Source organism: Rhodotorula paludigena (genome assembly GCF_050403205.1).
Source record: "Rhodotorula paludigena JCM10292 DNA, Rt_paludigena_JCM10292v1_ctg2, whole genome shotgun sequence".
Lineage (NCBI taxonomy): Eukaryota > Fungi > Basidiomycota > Microbotryomycetes > Sporidiobolales > Sporidiobolaceae > Rhodotorula > Rhodotorula paludigena.
In genome coordinates, this window is record NW_027481456.1 from 360,692 (window position 1) to 381,268 (window position 20,577).

The 20,577-nt window shown below is 62.0% G+C and overlaps 6 protein-coding genes across 6 annotated transcripts; 2 read left to right on the plus strand and 4 right to left on the minus strand.

The window, feature by feature from the left end:
* Window positions 1-52: 52 nt before the first annotated feature.
* On the minus strand, window positions 53-1,938 carry JCM10292_004430 (uncharacterized protein; the record flags this gene model as incomplete). The annotated part of the gene is made up of 9 exons (XM_076645765.1): window positions 53-190; window positions 257-355; window positions 412-626; window positions 682-816; window positions 877-930; window positions 990-1,310; window positions 1,375-1,497; window positions 1,555-1,680; window positions 1,746-1,938. The coding sequence occupies 9 exons, from the start codon at window positions 1,936-1,938 to the stop codon at window positions 53-55; spliced, it is 1,404 nt and encodes a 467-aa protein (XP_076508635.1).
* Window positions 1,939-3,268: 1,330 nt separating this feature from the next.
* Window positions 3,269-6,941, plus strand: JCM10292_004431 (glycosyltransferase family 2 protein; the record flags this gene model as incomplete). The annotated part of the gene is made up of 17 exons (XM_076645766.1): window positions 3,269-3,282; window positions 3,357-3,495; window positions 3,555-3,862; window positions 3,921-4,051; window positions 4,113-4,441; window positions 4,501-4,511; window positions 4,569-4,720; window positions 4,785-4,862; window positions 4,932-5,262; window positions 5,341-5,593; window positions 5,652-5,749; window positions 5,816-5,918; window positions 5,978-6,111; window positions 6,183-6,324; window positions 6,382-6,547; window positions 6,615-6,828; window positions 6,890-6,941. The coding sequence occupies 17 exons, from the start codon at window positions 3,269-3,271 to the stop codon at window positions 6,939-6,941; spliced, it is 2,655 nt and encodes an 884-aa protein (XP_076508636.1).
* A 384-nt stretch (window positions 6,942-7,325) lies between these two features.
* JCM10292_004432 (uncharacterized protein) lies at window positions 7,326-11,935 on the minus strand (the record flags this gene model as incomplete). The annotated part of the gene is made up of 6 exons (XM_076645767.1): window positions 7,326-8,239; window positions 8,299-8,731; window positions 8,800-9,522; window positions 9,581-9,978; window positions 10,037-11,122; window positions 11,179-11,935. 6 exons carry the CDS (start codon window positions 11,933-11,935, stop codon window positions 7,326-7,328), a joined length of 4,311 nt encoding a protein of 1,436 aa, XP_076508637.1.
* Window positions 11,936-15,267: 3,332 nt separating this feature from the next.
* JCM10292_004433 (uncharacterized protein) lies at window positions 15,268-17,420 on the minus strand (the record flags this gene model as incomplete). Its single annotated transcript, XM_076645768.1, has 5 exons — window positions 15,268-15,677; window positions 15,737-16,359; window positions 16,419-16,724; window positions 16,782-17,188; window positions 17,244-17,420. The coding sequence occupies 5 exons, from the start codon at window positions 17,418-17,420 to the stop codon at window positions 15,268-15,270; spliced, it is 1,923 nt and encodes a 640-aa protein (XP_076508638.1).
* A 347-nt stretch (window positions 17,421-17,767) lies between these two features.
* On the plus strand, window positions 17,768-19,074 carry JCM10292_004434 (aldo/keto reductase family protein; the record flags this gene model as incomplete). Its single annotated transcript, XM_076645769.1, has 6 exons — window positions 17,768-18,119; window positions 18,173-18,322; window positions 18,385-18,405; window positions 18,468-18,739; window positions 18,807-18,942; window positions 19,010-19,074. The coding sequence occupies 6 exons, from the start codon at window positions 17,768-17,770 to the stop codon at window positions 19,072-19,074; spliced, it is 996 nt and encodes a 331-aa protein (XP_076508639.1).
* Window positions 19,075-19,251: 177 nt separating this feature from the next.
* Window positions 19,252-20,468, minus strand: JCM10292_004435 (uncharacterized protein; the record flags this gene model as incomplete). Its single annotated transcript, XM_076645770.1, has 3 exons — window positions 19,252-19,315; window positions 19,376-19,545; window positions 19,608-20,468. 3 exons carry the CDS (start codon window positions 20,466-20,468, stop codon window positions 19,252-19,254), a joined length of 1,095 nt encoding a protein of 364 aa, XP_076508640.1.
* Between the last annotated feature and the right edge of the window lie 109 nt (window positions 20,469-20,577).

A 20,577-nucleotide genomic window follows, 5' to 3' on the forward strand; every position in this document is an offset into this window, starting at 1 on the left:
GAGAAGGCTAAGAGCGTAGGAATGGCGAGAACCGAAAGCAAGGGAAGGTGGCCTACGCCTGGCACTGCTCGCCCGGCTCTGCAATGCGCCAAATCTTGACCGACTCGATGGCCATGCCGCGCTCCTTTGGGTCCTCCGGCCAGGTCGGGAGCCACTTGTTGCGGTTGACCCAGAAGTCACGCGCAGCATTCTGGATCGCGACAACGCGATGCGAAGTCAGTGCGGCTCACAGGGAATCGTGGGAAAACGAGCGCACGGGGGCACCATTACTCCAGGGCTTGTTGCCCGAATCTTCGAACCACCCGTTGGTACCACCAACGGCGACGCTAAGGATCAGGTAGAAGTCCTGGTCGAACTGAAAGGCGGAGAGGTCAACGACAGTTTGGCATCGGAGTCTGTGGCATAGCGAACCGGTGCAGCATTGGCGTTTTCCGCAGAAATCCAAGGGTTGGTGGCCACTGAACCGTTCACTGTGGCGGACGCCAGGTTGCCGCGCTCCCAGAAGGGCTGGTCGAAGTCGAATTTCCCCATGAAACGTGACTTTAGGTTTGCCCAGAAGCGCACGCCCTTGCTGTCCCAATCAAGGCCGTACGTGTTGAATTTGGCGTTCGAGTAGTCTCGCTTGACTGTCAAGGGACATTTCAGCGCGTCGAACGGGCTCAACATGGCGGTAAGGCGCACCGGTGTAAGAACCGCGAGTTTTAGCGTAGCGGTCGGTGTTGCTGTCGAGGCCCCAGTGCAGAGCCGTATTGACAACGTTGACGTTCTTGTCCCACCAGTTCTTCACCGCGTTGCCGCGCGACTCGGCAATGTCGACTGCAGAAGCAGGTCTAAAATCAGCTTCCAGTCGCCGGACACCGCAGCCAAATCACTCACTCTCACCCGAAAGCGGCCACTCGCCATAGACGTTGTCGCGCGGCAGCATCCAGACTGGGAACGAACTGCGATCAGCCGCGGCTCGTGGGAGAGTGAGCGCACTACGTGCTCACTTGCGGGCCAGATCCAGTCGCCAGTCGGCATCTTCGCCTGCACCTCGACACGACCGTACTTGATCGACTTGCTGAGTTTGGTGGTCAGGCGAGCCGAGCTAATGGGGGGAAGTACGGAGTAATTGCCGAACGTATAATTGGAGAACGCGACACAGTCGGCAACCTTGTCACCCGTGCAGATGCCCTGCGCTGTGAGATTCAGGACGTAGTTGTCCATGATAGCGTCCGCGCCGTAAACGTCCGAGGTGAGCGTCGGGACAATGTATAGCTTGCCGTCCTCGACGAAGGAGTTATTGGGGGAGTCGGTCGTCATCTCGAACTCTGCATTTCGGGACATGTCAGCGTTGTGTACGCAGGACACGAAAAGCGGCTACCGCCTGCTCACCGCCGTTGCCGAAGCCTCCAACCTGAATCTCGTGCTGCCAGATCGAGGTGTCGAGGGGACCATCGAACTGCTCGTCGAGAACGAGGCAATACTTGTGCTTGGGAATCGACAGAATCGCAGTGGCTGTCTCAGCATTCGCATGTCAGCACGAGCTCGTGTTCCGGCGGATGCGCGACGCACCGATCATAGCACCAACGGCAAGAATACCGATACTGGAAAAGCCCAAGCAAGTCCAGCGCGTGCGACGCAGTGTGCTCCGTCCGACAGGCGTCTTTGGCCACGGCGTGTAAGCCTGAAGATCCTCGGCTGCGCAGCGACCGGACGTGAGTACGAACTCGCTGCCGAGGCTGCTAGGTTGTCTTGCAACGCACCGCTGACATGGGTCCTACGCCAGAGGCGGGCGTTGCGCCGACGAGCCGCGTTAGGAGTGGCGAAGACAGACATCGGCGGACTCATGGACGGATTCATGGGCGCCTCCGAGAAGCGGATGCGACTGCTAGGTGCCGGCGAGGGGAGAGACGAGATGCTGCTGGTCGAGTCGGTCCGCTGAACGGTCGAGCTCATGTTGCTTAAGAAGGCGCAGCGGCGAGCGAAGTAGCGAAAGAGGCGGATGAGAGAGAAGAAGCAAAAGAACGCAGAGCAGAAGACGGGCGACTAGAAGCGATCACTCGCCCGCCGTCCCTTCAAGCCCCGGACTCCTTGGACGGCTCGCACGTTCGGACAGCCCGCCGAGTACGGTGTCTCGCTTGACTGACGCGCGTTCCAGACGGTCGTGGAAGGTCTGCAGCGCAGACGGCGGCGAGCGGCAGCCCAGCGGACGGCGATACGGCTACGCGAGCCCAGCAACGATCGAGGGACAGTGAGACTGCCAAGCGAGAGACAGCAGATCGAATGTCAGCAGTCGAGACAGGCGGTCGGACCGAAGAGAGACCCTGGGGCGAAGTGTGAAGGCAGTCCGGCCGGCGAGGTGCAGAACCTGTCTCACCTGCCCATCACGGAAGCTGTGCACTCGCCGACTCGCGGGACGGCGCCGAGGCCCGCCCGGCGCATCTGTGGCCCGGTTCAGCGACTCGCAGGGGCGTCTCTGTCCGGGCGCGCGGCGCTCTCCGCTCTCCGCGCGACCCTTGAGACCCATCCGCGCTGTTCCTCTCTGCGGTCCCCAGCATAGAGACTGCTGGGGTCTGCAACATTGCCTCTCCAGGCTGTACTCAGACTGCGCTTCTCCGCTCTGGTCTCATCCGCTGCGACGGTCGTGTTCGACAGGCTGGTCCTTCGGCTTCGAGTGGTCTGGGCGGGGGCCAGAGGGGATCAAGCGCTGCCAGATACCTACGAACCTCCGCAAGATGCCCTTGAGACATCGGCGTCGGCCGGCGCGATCAGCTGGAACTGCAGAGCGAACCTGGCGACGAGAGTTTCGCGACGCCGCCGTGCGGCCCAACGTATCCCCGTCTCACGCAGGACGTGCTCACTCCGCTGTCTCTTGGCGATCTTGCGAGACATGTCTCGGCTGTGCGCTGCTCAGCGACACCGTCGGCCATCCTCTGAGCAGCCCGGCCACGGCAAGTACTCAGGCTCGAGGCTGTCTGGCTGGGTTACCCGTTATGAGACAGTCTGAGGGACGGGCAGGTTTGCGGATGCTCGATTGCGTGCACCAGCGGGAACACGAAGCATCTGCGATCGACGGCAAACCCGCTCTCTTCGCTCGCGCTGTTCTTCACGCCGCTGCGTCGCCCGCTCTTCTTCTTCTTCTCCTCCACCACTCTCCTGAGCCCGCCTTCAATCCCGTCGCTTCGACTGCACCGCCCCCTGCGGCAGACGTACCGCCATTCCATCGTCGAGCCCAAACCGACTCCCGCCTCTCCCATCTTACGTTACCCGCTCAAGTGCAGCCCACATGGCTCCCACAACGTACGTCGAGCTTATCCGACATGCGTGCTGCACTAGTCGTGAAGCTGACGTTACCTCGCTGTGCTTGCTCGCAGCGCGAAGCCCGCTCGCTCCCTCGCGAGCCGACTCTTCAGTCGCAACAAGCCTGCCCCGGCTGTCAACGACGAGGAGGCCAAGTACGACGAGAAAGTAGACGACATCGACATGGTCCCTGAGCTCGAAGGTGGGCTCGAGGTAAGCCTTATCGTCCCTTGCGGCTCCGTTGTGAAGCTGATCTGGCTTCGACCATACAGACCGAAGCCTCGTACAACTTCATGGCGTCGCACACGTTCCGGACCTGTGCTGGCAAGCGCTGGGTCAAGGAGGATGCCGAGCTTGCCGATGGGGTCGCTATCCGCCTATCGAAACGCAACTACGTCGTGTACCCTGTCGATGAACGCCTCAACACCTTCCAGGACGCCCTGAACGAGCTCAACTGCGAGATTGCGATAACCATCAGTGCAGATGTTGTCAAGGTCATCGTCGGCACAATGTCGGAGGATGCCGAGACGTTCGCGCTCGACTCGACTACGTCGATCCAGATCGTCGACACCATGTCGGAGTGCGTTCGTCGCGGATGCTCTCCAACCCAACACCTCTATTGACGCGGTTCGCAACAGACTGGCCTTCGCACGACCTGCTCAGCACGCGTGCTTCATCCGCGATGAACAGCGACTTGTCGTGTGGGCCGACAAGATTGATACCCTCGAGTCGACCGTTCAAGATTTCGAAACCAAGCTTGTCCACTATGGTACGGAGTCGTACCATTGATGCCCCCGTTCTCATCAGACTTAACACCACCTCCTGAACAGTTTTCAACCGCACGCTCCGCCGCAACAAACGCTTCAGCTCGCAGTCGACCATTTCGTCCTCGTCGACACCCCGCGACCCCTTCCAGTCCTCTCCATCGTTGAGCGCCCTCGCCGAGGAGGAGAACGGTGGCAACAAGGAGCAGGTTGTTGAACATGCGGCGAGTGCCCAGATTGAGCGAACGCTCCCTCTCAATCACTCCATCTACACGGGTTGCAGTGCCGCACTCGCACTGGTCCTTGTCGGCTTACTCCCTCGCGCGCTCGTATACGAGGTCATGCTTGACGGCGAGTGGATCAAGCTGGCGATCCTTGCCGCCGTCCCGTTCCTGGTGAGTTCCGCGCGCTTTTCCATGCTTCGTCCTTCGCTGACCTCGACTGTTGCCCACAGTTCTGCATTGCGTATGTTATGCAGATCAAATGAGCGTGTTCCCGAAGCTGATGACCTGTGCCGCGCAGCATTTTCTTTGCCGAGAATGTTCTCAGCGTCATCCTCAAACTCCTCGCCCCGATTGGCCACATGAGCCGCAACTCGCTCTTCTACTCGGCTGTCCCGCCTATTCGCCAGATCAATGGTCCGCTTCCGCACATCACGGTCATGATGCCGGTCTGTACGTCAATCTGCTCGCTCGCTCCGATCACCCAGCGTTATTGACAGTCGAGTGCGACGCGCAGACAAGGAATCGCTTGAAGAGGTCCTCGCGCCTACCATCGAGTCGGTTTCGCAGTGCATCCGCACTTATGAGCTTCAGGGTGCGCCTCCTGGTCCAGCTTGAGAAGGCCGGACTGAGACTGACTCTCCCTGATCCGATTGTACATCAGGCGGCACGGCCAGCATCATTGTCTGCGAGGACGGCATGCAGCTGGTTGATGCCGCCGAGGTTGAGAAGCGCAAGGATTACTACGACCGCTGGAACGTCGCATGGGTGGCTCGTCCCAAGGAGAACCGCGCCGGCCGCTTCAAGAAGTCTTCCAACCTGAACGTCACACACGCGCTCAGCCTCCGCATCGAGGCGCTCATGGATCAGCGCCGCCCGGCGGATCTCGAAGATCTTGCAGCATGGACCCAAGTCGACGAGGACCGCTTGTACGAGGCTGCATTTGCGCAGGCGCTCGAGGAGACGGACAACGTGCTCTGGGCAAACGGAAACATGTGCGTTGCCATACATACACGTGTGCTCGCGTCGCAAACTTACGCTCCTTCGCGACGCCTCTTCCCTGCTTACGACAGCCGCATAGGCGAACTCATCCTCATGATCGACTCGGACACGCGTGTTCCTCGCGACTGCCTTCTCGACGGCGCGTGCGAAATGGCCGCTTCGCCGGAGGTCGGCGTCCTCCAGCATGCCTCGGGCACCTTTCTGGCTGGCGCCGGCTACTTTGAAGACTTCATCGCATTCTTCACGACGACGGTGAACCACTCAATCTCTTGGGTTGTCGCAAACGGAGCTTCTGCGCCATTTATGGGTCACAACGCTTTCCTCGTACGTCTGCCGTCCGGCTCGTACGGCAGCCACGCTGACGATTGACTCTTCGTCGCAGCGCTGGTCGGCTCTTCAGCACCAGGCTACGGCGAATCCAGAGGGCAAGATCTGGTCGGAGGAACACGTCTCGGAGGACTTCGTTATGACTCTCAATCTGTACGTCCGCGTGTTCTGTCTCCAGAAGCCTTTCAAAAATCTCACGCGCTGCACACTTTCTCGTAGTGTTCGCGCCGGTTACATCACCCGCTGGGCCACCTACAGCAACTTCGAGTTCAAGGAAGGAGTCTCGCTCTCGTGCGACGACGAGCTCAACCGTTGGCAGAAGGTACCTTTCTCCATCGCCGCCTCCTGTTGCACGAGGTCCTCACTTCGTGCGCGTCGCAGTACGCCTTCGGCTGCTCCGAGATCGTTTTCAACCCCTTCCTCAAGTGGTTCACCCGCGGTGGGCCCTTCTCCAAGCTCTTTATGCGCTACTTGTGGGCGGACTCGCCGCTTCCCTGCAAATTTTCGAACTCTTCGTGCGTTGCACGTCATCTATAGCCTCGTGTGAACGCGTTACTGACCTAGCTTTCCGTCTTTGACCCCGCAGCTACATTGCCTCCTACTGGGCAATCGCGGTCGCCCCTCCCCTCTCGGTCCTGTACTACTTCCTTGGCGGAGAGTTCGCCTGGACGCTTTCTGGCGCCTTCCTACCGGCTTTTGGCACTCTACTTTCGGTGATCATCGTTTTTGTACGTCCCGAGTCGTGCGCCGGCCACCTTCCAAAAAGCTGACGCGTTGTGTTGTAGTCTGGTGGAGGCACGATTGCCATCATCTCGAGTCGCTACCGCTCGCAAGCCGCGACGCTCTGGAGGGCAACGAAGGAGGGATTCGGCGCCCTCCCCTACGCGATCACCTTCTTCACGGGCATTTCCTTCCATGTCATGACCGCCCTGTTGGCGCACATTACTGGCTGTACGTTCATTTCAGCATCGGCTCCCGAGTCAGGATCGACTGACCCCATTCGTGGCCCGTTGTGTAGACAACATGCAGTGGTCAACCACAAAGAAGGATCTCGAGACCCCGACCATTACTCAGGAGCTCCCGGTCGTCTTCAAGCGCCACTGGCTTACCTTCCTCCTCGGCTTTATCACGATTGCCGGCGTCGCCATTGCGTCCACTCCTCTCATTCCCCTCGAGTGGCGCATTCACGAATTCCCCATCATGTTCCCTCTCCTCTGGCTTGCTTGCGGCCAGTGCGTAATTTTCTGCTTTCGCGCTCGAGAAGCGTGAGACTGACTCACTCGGCCATCGCAGCGTTCTCTACCCTCTCCTCCTCAACCCGGCCATCATGCTTTTCCGCTTCTAGACGCCCTTCGGTGGAGAGACTCCGAGCCAGTATACGTGCTTCGTCTGTTTCTGGGTTCTCCAGTAGGTTTGTGGTCCCCGGGAGTCGTGCAACGTCACTTCGTGTCATGGATCGCATTAGTGAGCCGCCAGAGCGGGAGCGCGGCGCTGGCAGCCTTGCTATCCACACCGTCCTCTTGTCTACACTGGAAGCCGCTCTTGCCCCGTGATTCCGATCAAAAGCGCGGAAACTGCTAGTCGGTACAAGTGACGCCCGCGTCGGGCGTGGCTTTGATCTCTCCTGCTTCGACTCGCTCTTGCTGGCACGTGGTGAACGCAAACGATGTCAAAAGATGTTACGACAATAGGTCTATGCAACGAATCCGTCCTTGCGAACTTCCCGACCTTACGAAGACCCGGTGTCCTCTTCCTCACCGCCCTCATCGTCGACCATGACGAAATCTTCCGTCCTGAACCACCCCAAGCGACCGTCACCGCCGACCTTGCGGCCGAGGAGCCAGCCGCTGCCACCCTCCACGCGATCCGCCTCTTCGAGCTCGACGTCGACCCGCTCGCCAACCTCGCAGCCGAGGATGGGGTAACCGGAGCGGAACGCCCCGCTGCGACTCGGGTTGACGGCCTCGGCGACGTAGAGAGGACCGTCGCCAAACTCCTCGTCCTCGTCGAAGCCATCCTCCGCCGAAGGGAGGTAGACGCTGTAGGTCGAGAGGTACTTCTCGCGAAGCTCCTCCGCCGACCGACCAAGCGAGTCGGCTCTGCTGCGCGTGCGCGATTCGGTGCGCCCGCTACGGCCCATGTCGCCGCCGTTCGACGCCACGGCGTCCCCATTCTCGCCCTGATACGATTTGCGCGCAGGCGGCAGCGGAAGCGGCTGGTCGTATCGCAATGCCATCGAACGGCGGTCGTGCCCGCCGAGGGGCTCGTGGTGGACGAGCGGCGTATGTGGACTGCGAGGCCTCTTGACGTACGATGACGGCGAGAAGTGCGTATGCATCGGCGGCGGCGTGATAGGCTCGGCTTTCGAAGAGCCGGACCCGTCGGCGCTGGAAGGGCGAAGTGAGGGTGCGGACGAGTCGGACGTGACGCTCGACCGGTGCGTCGAGCCGAGACTGCCGCGATTGCGATGGTCGGACGAGTAGTCGGTAGCGTTCGACATGAAAGACTGACGTTTGAGTGCGCGCTGCTCGTCTGGCGTGACAGGCTGCGAGAGGTGACCCGACGACACTGGGCTCGAAGCCGTGGACATATGCGATAGCCGCGATGCGCGAGACCGGTTCAGGGGCGACGAGGCGCTGGACTCTGCATGGTCGAAGACATCAGTTGGCCGCCGGTTCTACTGACCGGGATGTTTCACGCACGTGCGACGGCCAAGCCCAAGCCTGCTGCCAAGGTCTCCATCATTTGGTTCATCGGCTGGTGCTGAGCCGAGAACGAGGCCTCGATATCCGCGTACGATCCGTCTGCAACCTGGACGAGCCATTGTTCCGCGAAAGCGTTCCAGCGCTCCTGGACCGACTCGTGGTACGCAGCCTGCGCGCCGGCAAAGTGACCGACGATGATGTTGAAGTAACGCGATACGCTGCCGAGGAAGCGCGGAAGCTCCTCGAGCAGCTGCGACGAGAGGAGGAGGAAGTCTTCCGAGCCGCGGCGATCGGAGGGAAGCTTCTTGGCGAGGTACCGCGAGTGGTCGAGCATCTTGTCGTTGCGCTTGGCAATGACCTGGCGAGGCGACTCGAACAAGCTGAGGAGATGGTCGGTCTTGAGGATGAGTGAGCGGCGAACCTCGTGGTCCTGTGAAGGCAAAGGTTAGGGCGAGGGGCTTGACACGCTACAAAAGCGTCAGAGAGGAAGATACGTACGAGCTCGCGCCAGGGACCCTCGATGATCGGGATGAGCACCTCGTCAAGGAAAACGCAGAGGCGGTGGTGACTCGCGCCAGCAGGCGACTGACGGCGTTCGCCAGCCATCGGCGCATACATGTTGATCCAGCCCTCGACCATGTTCACTTGCGACTCGAGTGCCGCCTTGGTACTCTTGGTCCAGTCGCGCATCTCGTTCGAGAAACGGAGGACGCCACTGCGCGTGCTGTCGACGAGCGCAACGAGCGTATCGAACATCTCGTCGCCGCCGTTCTCCGCAAACCCAAGCGCCGACTTGGCCTTCTGCGACGAACGCAAGAGCTTCTTGGTGACGGTCGACGAGATCGAGCGAGACGAATCGCGCCGCTGTGACGTCTTGTCCTTGTTGACGATGCGGCTGACGGCATCGTTGCGCTTCTTGTGCTCGTTAATGTGCTCGGCGACCATGAGCATGTCGGTGTTGGCGCGCTGAAGCGAGACTCGATCGGGGTGGTCGTCCGGCGTGAGCGCGAGGATCTGATCGAGCAGGAGCGGGTACTTCAAGCAGCGCTGAACGGGCTTGATGAGCAGCGAGGCGAGATCCCAGGCGTTCGTGCGACCGTGCGAGAGCGTCTTGCATTCGGAGAAGTAGGTGCGCAGAGTCGGCTCGAGCTCTTGCAGGCGGAGAATGGCGCGGTGATGGCGAGCGCAGTACGTGGAGTAGACTTGTTGCAAGCGCGGGATCTGCAACGATAAGCCCATCAGAACCGTTTCGAGGCATTCGGCAAACTGTCTCGCTCACCATCTCCACGAAGATCTCGCCGATGCGGTCGTCGACCGCTTCGGGCTCGTCACTGCCGGACGCGTTGTCCAAGGCGGTGGCGAAGCCTTCGGCGAGTGCGGCGATCTCCTCGAGGTTGGCGAAGACAACGTGCAGATCCTTCTCGGACATGAGCGGCTGGCCAGGCATGAGGTTCGGAAGCGAGGGGACCACAGTCGGTCGGCGGTCGGCAAGGCGAGAACTTGATGACGCGGCGGACGGGCGGCGCGGCGAGTCCGACATGTGTGATGTGCGTCGAGCCGACTCGGGCATGTGCGAGGCGCGACGAGGACCAAGAGACGGCGAAGGCGGACTGGCAGAACCGACGTTGCCGAGTCCCAGACCGGTGCTCATAACGTGGTCGGCGATCTGCGCCATGTCTGGAAAGGTCCGGTGTCAATCAGTGGTCCGTACCAGAAGGCACAGCAAGGTACGCACGAGCACCGCGGGCGCGCGCGAGGTAGATATCGCGCACAACGGCCATGTCGATCGCGTAGGACGTCTCGGTTTCGACAAGTTCGCGAATAATGCGGCGTCGCTTCTCGAGCGCTTTCGTCGTACGGTCGAACGTGCTGGTCGAATCGTTTGCGAACGAAGGTTGCGGCGAGTTGACGAGGGAGGCTGGCGAGTCCGGACGGATAGTTGAAGGCGAGCGTTCGACAACAGGCTTGAAAGAAGGCGCCTTGGTGTTGACGTTGTGCAGACCGAGCCCCGAAGCTGGACGATCGAGCGCGAGCGCCTCAGCGAGGGTGAAGCCTCCGCCGCCTTGACTCGCCTCGTCGTCCGCGCTCTCCTCCCCCTCCGGCTGGACCTCCTGCAAATCTGTTCGGAGTTGCTCGCCAGTATCCGATTCAAGTTGCTCGACGGTATCGACGGGCGGGACTGCAATGGCGGGCACCCCGGAGGTCGGGCTGACAGGCTCGTCATCGGAGCTGGCGAAGGCGGATTTCGCAGGAGCGGTCGGCGATGGCGCGTCTTCCTCGATGATTGGGGTCGCGGACCTCCCGCCGAACGGCGAGCGGTAGTTGAGCTCGCGGTTTGAGCCACTTGAGGTTGGGCGGGCTGAGACAAGATGCTCTTCGGCGAGCTCGGAGAGGGACTTGTGCTGCGGAGCCGTCTGCTGTGACTCGGGCAGAACCATCGTCAGAGACTTGCCGCCCTCCATGGCCGACGCCGTTTCGTCGAGGAAGGCCGCCAGCCGCTTGCGCTTTTCCGCCGCGGCCGGTCCTGCCTCGGGAATGGGAGGAAAGGTAGGCGACGTCGGCGAGCGGTGCGAGCCGTACGCCAAGCTTGAACCTGAGCTCGCCATGGAGTCTGCCGACATGAAGGACGCCATGGATGGTCGCCGCACGTCGCCCGCAAGGTCCGTAGACGGGTAGGGCCGCTCGCCGGGCGAGACGACAGAGCTGCGCCGACTGATGAAAGACTCGGAGGACACGCGGCGCGGGTTGCCGGGTCGCCGCGACGGGAAGGGGAGGGCCGAGACGGCGCTCGAAGTGGAAGCGAAGGAGTCGCGACTCGAGCCTGCAGCGAGAATGTCAGCCCCGTGGCGCGCGACGGAATCAAGCGGAATCACGGACCCGCGGGAAGCGTTACAGCCATCCGCTTCAAGTCAAAGTAGCCCTCTCCCGGGCGCGAGCGGCTCGTGCCAACCGAGAGCTCGCTCCGCCGCGGATCCGCCTGAGCCTTCCGTGTTGTCCCGTACGCCGACTTCCTCGCGGGTGGCTCTTCTTCTAGGAAAGAAAAGTCCAGGTTGAAGTAGTTCGCGAGGGCGGAACGCGGCATGAGACCGGACCGCGGACGTGGGTCCTCGTCGGACGACGAGTCATCGTAACGATGCAGCGGGCGCGACGAGCGCGGTTGACGCACGTATGCACGGTCCGCCACGGGCGGTGTCATGACGATGGACGGCGGGCGAGGGGCACGAGAGATGGTGGACGCGACGGAGAGAGGGCGGTTGCGAAAGGTGTCGTTTGGCAGTTCGAAGGGCGAGTTGATCGGGAGCGGGGGAAGTCGAGGTTGCGAGATACGGCGCGCGACAGGTGTGGGCGGTGTCGAGTAGGTGTAGTCGGTGGCGGCGCCCACGAAGTGCGTCGACGCCGGTTGCGGAGTGCGGGTCGAATGCAGGTCGGACGAGTGGCCGTCGTCGTCGTCGTCGAACGAATCGTCGTCAGCGGGAGACGCCAAGCCGCGATACGGCGACGAGGAGGCGTAGCCGGGCCGTGGTGCGGAGCCCGCAGAGGACGGCCGGACGGTTGATGCCGTCAGCGAGGAGCGCGACGACGGGCGGGACGAGGGCGGGTGAGAGGGTGAGTGGGACAGGGCGAGGTGGGACATCCAGTCAGCGCGGTGGTCGGGCAGCACGTCCGAGACTTGCAGCTCGCCGCAGTCTCAAGCGGAGGAGAAGGCAGGCGGGAGCAGGCAGAAGGCAGCGAGGGCTCGATTCCCACAGCGGACGGACAGCGCACAGCGCCCGCTGGAGAGGCCCAGCATAGCGAGACTTGGAACACGCGCATTGCACGCTGATTCCCCAACAAGGGAGCGGCCCGTCCTAATGAGAAGCATCGCGGTCGCGGGCGAGAACTGGCTCGACCTGCCCTTCCCGGAGGAAAGGCGGCGTCACCTCCTCCCTCTCTGGGCGATAAGCTCAGGCACGCCCGCGGTCTCTGCCACTGCTTGGCCTGCAACGCCGGCGAGTCCGCCGGAACCCAGCTGCAGTCGGCTGCCAGCTCGGGAGCTACGGTGGCCTCGAAGCCTGGGCCCCTTGTCGCGCCTCTTCTTCCCGACGCCATCGCACCACAAGCCTCCTCTGGGCATCGCTCGTGCGTGACGGAAGGAAAGGACTGCACGCACCGGCAACGTGGTCCCACCCGGCGTCGCTGTCCTGCGCACGCGAGAGGCGGTCAGCACACCCTCACGTTGCCTATCGCTCATTTGGGCAGGTCTGTAGCAGAGCGATCACAACTCACGGTGGAGCCGTCCAGCTCGCGTGCATCTTCGCCGTAGCCACGCTCCCACCGCTGCCGGAGTAGAACGCCGATCTCCCTCAGCAGGCGAGCGTCGTCTCTGCTGATCTCACTGCCCCTCGAAAGCGAGTCGAGGGTGACTAGACTCGCACGGTCTGCTCGCCGGGCGAGAGATTCTGCGGCAGCACGCGACGGCGGGCGTGCAAACCGTGTGCCGACCGGAAGGCGCGGTGTCGAGTCGCAAGGCGGAGCGGTGGCGGCCACGCTCGCCTCCGCTGCATCCGGCGCAGGGTGAAAACGCAGCTTCGACACCGCTTGCAGCAACTCGTAGAACGAGGGAGCCATGGCGACGAGATGAGGACTCTCGACTTGCCAACTTGCTTCACCCTTCCGCGGAAGGACAAGGCGAACGCACGCACCTCGAGCCTTTGTTCCGATTGCACGTTCGCCTGAGGGTACTCTCTGCAGTGCCACTTGCTTTCCGAGCAGGGACATGTATGGGCGAGTGCAGGAATCGCAGAGTTGGCACGCAAAGCTTCTTGAGAAGGTTGCCCCGGACTTCCGTGAGCCGAACGAGCGAAAGAGGTGAAGCGCCCCGTCTCGTCAACGCAATGTCCCCGAGGTGTCGTCGCGAGCGGTTTGATCTTGCAAGAGGAGCGCAACGGTGCTGGTGGGTTGACTATCATCAGCAATTGCTTCGCGATGCGAAGAAGAGCGACTTTTGGCCGACAAACGTACTGCTTGAGCTGCTGCAGCTCGTCTTGCACAGCTCGAACATCTTCTGGACCACGACTCTGCTCGAAGAAAAGAGGTCGCGAGATCCTCGGGCGTCTTTTCTGCCGTTCGAGGGTCATCACATCAGTTGAGAAAGACTGGGGACGGCCAGTAGTGGAGAGACTTGCACTCAAGAAGCGACTGGGCTTGGCCGTTGCTGTGCCTCTAGCAACCGCAGCTGGTGTGACCGCTTCGCTCGCGTCCACGCAGTCCCACGACAGGTCGAAGGAATCGTCGCCCTGTGGACAAGGAGACCGCGTTGAGCTACGCTGAGTCCCGAGACCATGAGGAACGAGATGCGCGCGTGGTTGTTATATCCCGGTAGGCGCTAAACCCAGCCGTTTGGAGACATGCGTCGACGGCATTCCGGCTGCAGCCAGCAGGCTCATAATCGAGGCGTTCGCCGCTGTCGGACTCACCAGACATTCGTGCGACCTGTCGGCCCCGCTTCGAAGCTCTTCGATCTGTGTATGCCGAGTAAGTCCGACGATGCAATAACGACCGAGAAGAACTGTTCGAACCTCCGCCAGCGCCGCCTCGTACGCCGTTTCAAGCTTCTCCTGTTCCTCAACAAGCTGCATGCAGGCGGCGTGTTGTTCCTGCTGCTCCGCCTAGTGCGTTCGTGCGGATCAGAAGCAGTTGTCCGCCGATGCTTTGATGCAGGCGGTCGTACCTGCACGAGTTCGAGCTCGCGCTCAACTTGACGCAGGCGAGTGCGCAGCTGCGCATTCTCCGCCTCCACCATCGCTTGAGCCTGTATATACCCTCGCCGTGAGATCAAAGCGGGGAAGTGGAACGTCTCGTGCTGACCTTAGTACGAGACTGGCTGATTGATACGGTACTGGGCTCGGCAAGTCCTCCGGTCGGGGCAGACATCTAGGTACAGAAACACAGCTGAGCGCATCCAGGCGGCCTCAGGCATGAGTAGCGTAACGCACCGATGTCTCAGGCGGGTCGACGCGCACAGCGTCAAGGGAGGCGCGGGCAAGCTCCTGCGAAGCGTCGATGTCAGCCCGACTCGAGTCACGCACGTCAGGTCCTGTCGAGCGCATACGAGTTCGTATCGCAATGCTGCATTAGAGGAAGTCGCTCGAACGAGTCGCTCCTGTAGGCGGCGGACCCTGAGGAGCAGCTGACCCGGGTGATTCTCCTGCTCGACCGCGGCAAAACACGGTGTCAGCACAGGAAATTGTATACGCGGTTAGCAGGTTGGAAGGTTGCGCACCTCATCACCGGTAATGGGCGAAAACGGCTCGCCCTCTTCGAAGGCTGATTCGTTGCGAGCCGCCGGTACAGACACATTCGTCTCTCTTGCATCCTGGTGAGATCTCGTTACCAGCTGAATGCGGAGAATGGGCGAAAGGAGACTCACGTTCAGCTTGTGTCCGCGCTTCAGCTCGCCGGCCTCCAGCGGCTGCAGCATGCGCCTTCCCGCAAGCCACACCGGCGACAGCTCCTCCTGAGGCTGTTTGCCCATCTCAACGCTGTGAACAGACCCGCACTCTGACAAGTTGAGTGAAGACGGACGGCGCTCGGCATCTGCGCGCTTTGCCTGCGAAGCGAGGGTCAGTCAGTTGCGCTCGACCTCCGACTGAGTGGGCAACGCACGCTCTGCGAAGTCATCTTGTAGGCGTGGCAGGTATTGCGAAGAACCGGCAGGGAAAGCGAACGGAGCGAATTGCGCAGAGACACAGGAGACACGGACAGCAGGCCGAAAGTAGGAAGCGGTTGTCTCGAGCCTAGCTGATCTTAGTTCCTCGGGCTTCTTTATAGGCTGCCTGTTGCTCACGGTCGCAGAGGCAGCCGTAAGGAGAAAAGGCAGCAAATGCATCGTGTAGTCAAACACTCCGACCTGCGCTTGACCTGCGCCAGCATGCGAGTACCGCCGCCACAATCATCCGTGACGCGCGTTGTCAGCACCATCTGAGTCTAGGTGTCCGGCACGAGCACCTGTCGAGACCGCTTTGGCGTACTCAGGACCGTCGAGGGGACCGGCTCGTCCCCTGGTCCGACGTCGTCTCGGGCTTGCCTGACCTCGCTGGTCCCTTGAGCGCCCAACTCCTGCATTGAGGCACGGCCTTGGCCGGTTGTGGGCGGATCCCAGTCCATGCGGTCGGACGGCAGGCGAGGTGGCGGAGGGAGGCGGAACGGAAGCGTCGCGTCCGGTGCGTGCCCGGCGCGGAAAGCCGCTCCGAGCGCGGCGAACGACGGGAGCGAGGCGGTGCGCGAGAAAGGCTGACGGAAGGTGGCCGAAGTGGTAGCCGAGGCAGCGGCGGCTTTGGCAGGGGTGTCGGGCACGAGCGTGAGCGAGTAGGCGGCGCGCTCGTTGTCGGTGAGCTCTGTAGCGCAACGCACGATGACATCAGCTCAGAACTACCCAAAACAAGGGCGAACGCACTCTTCGGGCTCGCACTCTTGCGTTTGCGTTTGCGCCCGTCGCCTTCCGCATCCGCTGGTCCCGTAGCCTTGACCGTCGTTGGAGCCGCCTTCTTCGCGGCAGGTTTCTTGCCAAGACTGACGACGCGACGCTTCAGAAAGTCGGGCACACCGCCTCCAGACGTGCTGTCGCCGCGCGGCAGCGGGCGCGGGCGCTCCTGCTTGCGCGGCTGGCGCGGCCGGGGCGCCGCGGATTCGTCGGTCACGGCGGCGTCATCGAAGCTTGTGCCGAGCTTGGCGGGCACGCCTGGGACTTTGAAGATGTCGTCGTTCGCTGCCGCTCCGGCAGACGCAGATGCCAACGCTGCACTGGGCTTGACCTCGCGCTCCTTGCCCCTCGTGCCGGCTGTCGAGCCCGACATGCTCATCAACCGCTTCATTGTTGGGCTCTCGGCGACGCGGCGCTCGTCCTCACGCAGCTCGCGGCGTCGCGCCGACTTTTCTAGCGAGAGGAGCGAGCGAGCCTTGAAGGGCGAAGGGGCGGGTTCGAGACGCTGCGCGAGACGCTCGACTTGCGAGGCGGCTGAGGGGAAGAGCTTGATGCGGTGGTGAGAGAGGACAGAAGCGTCGACTCGGGTGCGGAAGCTGCAAAATACGCAGGTGGTCGGCGGAGCCTGCAGTGCGTAAGTAGAGACAGCACATACAGCGGCTCGACCACGTCCATCCACCAGATCTGGACAGCATCGCGCTCAGGAATAGCTGCGATGGCATCCTTGCCCTTGCCGGCGGATCCAGCCGCCAGCTCTGCCGCCACATCGAGGTCCGAGACGTCCTTCATGACGCGCCAAATCTGCATGCGATCCGTCAGGAAGTCGAGGAGCATTGCCGGGTCGAGCGTCTCGGAGTAGTGCTCCGGGTTCTTCTTCTTGCGACCCTTCTTGGGCTTGTCGGGTTGGAAGGTCGCGGGGAGGGACAGCAGGGACAGGAGAAGTAGCGATTGGAGGCGTGTTCTGCAAATCACGTTTCGTGAGTTGCTTGGCGGAGTCAGAGGGCGCTCAGATACGCACTCGAGAAGCTCCTTGTCGGTCAACCACGGGTCTGCTCGAACCTCGACCTCCCGCGGCTCGTCTCCCTCGTCGTCGTCATCCGCAACAGCCGGGGCATCCTGATCAGCAGCACGCTCCTTGCCCTTGCGACGCTTCTCCTCGCGCTTCTTGCGCTCTTCTTCGAGCCTGCTATGCTCGACGACAGCCCAGCGCGCATACTCGTCCCTCGCTCGCCGCGCCTCCACTGGTGCGAGCCCGTCGGTGCACTCATGGTCCTCGTCCGAGACCAGCGACGCTAGCTGGTCGCGCCAGCGCTTGTCAAAGTCTTGCAGCGGGACGACGAGAGTCCGCACGAGGTTGTTGAAGTCTTGAGGGGAACGCTCGACGAGGAGGACGAGCAGGAGACGGGCAAAGGTTTCGAGGGTCGCCTGGGAAGACTCGCTCAGCGCACGTTTGCAGGCGCGTAGAGGACCCAACACGGACCTGCTCGGACTGTTTCGAGTCTGGCGAGGGCCAGAGCGAGTCGGTATAGGCTTGTGCGAGGTCGCGAGTCGGGAGCTGGATTGGGTAAGAGGGGTGGGCGGGAAAAGCGATTGGCGGGTTCACTGGCAGCGAGTAGAGCAGTCTGGGCTTGCTGTGCACCGTCCGGGTAGCCGTCATGGCTGGCCGTCGAGGCTGTCGCAGGACGAGACGCGTTCGGTGCGCGTCGAGTCGCGCTGATCAGAGTGGAGGCGAGCGTCGTCTCGACCGTCCGACTCGTACTGCATCTTGCCGATGGGCACGCTGGGGAGGACTGCAGTGTAGTGCACACAATCTGGCTCATCCCTCGCCAACGCTCCCGCTTTCGGCTCCTCGTCCTCTCTCCCTCCGCTTGCGTGCTCCACCCTCCTCCACTCGCCTTCGGCCCTGGCTTGGAAAGCTAATCGCTGCTCTCGCTGCTTCCCTCTCTTTGCCACTCTTCTGTGCTGGATCACGCTTGAGACTCCCCGTATCACAACTTAAACACCATGTCCTCCTTCACGACCAACGTTCCCGTCACTCTCGGCCTCATGACCTGGGGCCGCGAGGGTGTCGAGATGGCCCGCGTGCACGACCTCGCAACGTGCGAGGAGATGCTCGACATCCTGCAGAAGCACGGCCACAACGAGGTCGACACGGCTCTCGTGTACGGCGACGGTTCGTCCGAAGAGTACCTCGGCCAGACCCGCTGGAAGGAGCGCGGCATCGTCGTCGACACCAAGCTGTTCCCCGGTCAGTATGCTGGTCGCGACGTCAAGTTCACGCTTGAATCGATCCGCAAGCAAATCGAGGTGCAGCTTGCAGCAGTCAAGACGGACCAGTTCGACCTGTGGTACCTTCGTCAGTCGCACTCTGGACCGCAGCGGGTCGCACCTGACGAATCGCACACGCAGACGCTCCCGATGCTTCCACCCCGCTCGAGGTCACGGCGGAAGCGGTCAACACGCTTTACAAGGAGGGCAAGTTCAAGCGCTTCGGCATCTCCAACTACAGCGCCGCACAGACCGAGCAGCTCGTCCAGATTGCTGAGAAGAACGGGTGGAGTGGGTCGCATCCGCACTTCAAGCTCAAGCTCGCAGCCTATGACTGACACGTTGCTTCGCAGTCAAGCCGACTGCATACCAGGGTGAGACTGTTTCAAGTGCTGAGGTCAATGTCAAGCGCTCACTTGCCTCTGCTGAATTACAGGCATCTACAACGCACTGCACCGCACGGTAGAGAAGGACCTCTTCCCCATCCTGCGCAAGCACAACATCTCGTTCTATGAATTCAACCCTCTCGGCGGCGGGTTCTTCACAGGCGCCGTCCAGCGCGACTCGAATGTTGAGAAGGGCTCGCGCTTCGACCCCGAGACGGCGCAGGGCAAGAACTACCGCTCGCGATACTGGCGAGAGGAGTTTTTCCAGGCGCTCGACAAGCTGCAGCCCGTGGCCGACAAGCACAGCCTGACGCTCGCCGAGGTATGCTCTCGTCTGATGTCTACCGCTCACCGCGCAGATCTGACGACTCTTGGTGCGCCTTCGGCAGATCGCCCTCCGCTGGATCCAGCACCACTCGCTCCTCCAGCGCGCACACGGCGACAACGTTCTCATTGGCGCCTCGTCGGTCAAGCACCTCGAGGCCAACCTCGCCGACATGGAGAAGGGCCCGCTGCCGCAGGACGGTGCGTTCACTCTCCTCGGCCGCGCCTCCTGAAAGCCGCTGGCTGACCTTTCTGACCTGCGGATCAGTGCTCGATGCCCTTGACCAGGGATGGGAGCTCGTCAAGGACGTCGCGTCGCCGTACCACCGATAGAGCTCGCACTCGTACATTCGGATCGCAGTGAACTGGCAAACAGAATCGGCAGTGGCTCAGACGCAGCTTCCGCCTGAGAGAGCTTTCTGGGCGGCGGGCGATCCTCGACTCATGCATGAACGTGATAGTACAGGCACAGAGCTTCGGCTAGCTACAGGTGTTGTACAAGACGGGGGCTCAAGCTGGGATCTTGCCCTGCCGAAGTAGGATACGGTGCGCGAGGACAATGACGAGCTCGATGCTGCGTAGGACTGCCTTGAGCGAAATATTCACAGCTGTAAGAGAGCCAGTGAGAACGCACCGATCCTTGACGAGCAGCTTGACGCCCTCGGAGAAGAAGCCCTTAAGCAGCTGGCTCTCGACGCCCTGATACAAGCCCGCAAGGCCCTCCTTCCGCATTATGCGGCGGAATACGTCAAACTGCGACGAGTAGAGCGCGCGGCCAGTCGGGCTCTTGAACTGCAAGCGAGTCTGTGAGATGAAGAGAAGGTGAGTATCGACAGTTGGGAGACGGCGCGAATGAGAAGGCCCACCTTGGCGAGGATGAGCGGGTAGGTGATGGCCGAAGCAACGGAGCTCGCGAGCGCGCCGCACAAGAACGTCTGCATCGGCGTCGGGTGCTCGCGGTGTTTCGCCGGGATGAGCGCGCGCTTGAGCGCCGCAAAGGCGTAGAACGTGATGGCCGGGTTGAGGGTGAGGATGATGGTGCTCTGGAAGCCCGACCAGAAGCCCGACAGCCCTTGCTCGTCGTAGATCTCCTTGGCAATGGCAAGTGCGCTCGGCGCGGAGCCGTAGCTGCTCTCGTCCTCGTCGTCGTCCGATGCGTCCGCGCCAGCAGTCCGGGACGCCTTCGGGTCGACCGCCCGCTTGTCGCCCTTTTCGCCGCCGACGACATCCTGCCTTGCCCCACTCGACGTCTGCGCCCGCACCGTGATCATCGAGAGCGGCGAAACGACACCCTTGGCGATGATACCGGCGAGACAGCCGACTGCCAATTCCTCGACGGCGCTCAAGATTGGCGCTGACGATACCTTTTTGGCGGCCGGCTCGACGCCTTGCCGGCGAAGCTTCCGCGCTTGGAAGCGGTCTCGGAGAGTCGAAAAGGCGAAGAAGTAGAGGAACTGGCTCAATAGCGTCGAGAGAGAGTCGGGTCCGAGGCCGCTGTAGAATGCTGCGAGCCCCTCGGTACGGTAGATGGTCCTGAGCGCCGACAAAAGCGAGTTGTAGCCGCCGGAAGGAGATGCGGAACCGCGAGGAGGTCGGCGCCGCGCGGACCGGTTCGAGGCTTGAAGGCGTGTCGTCAAGGTATCGAGCGGGAACACCAGCGCATTCGACAGGACTGCCCCGACGCTTCCTGAGCCCGCTTGGACGAGCGGCGGGAGATTCGAGGTCATCGGGACCGGAGGTGGGGGCAGGGCTTTCCTGGAGCGCAGGTGGTTGGCGGAGCGGAGACGGGCTGTGCTCGTCGTTGCTGGTGCAGATAATCACTGCTGTCGTTCTCGG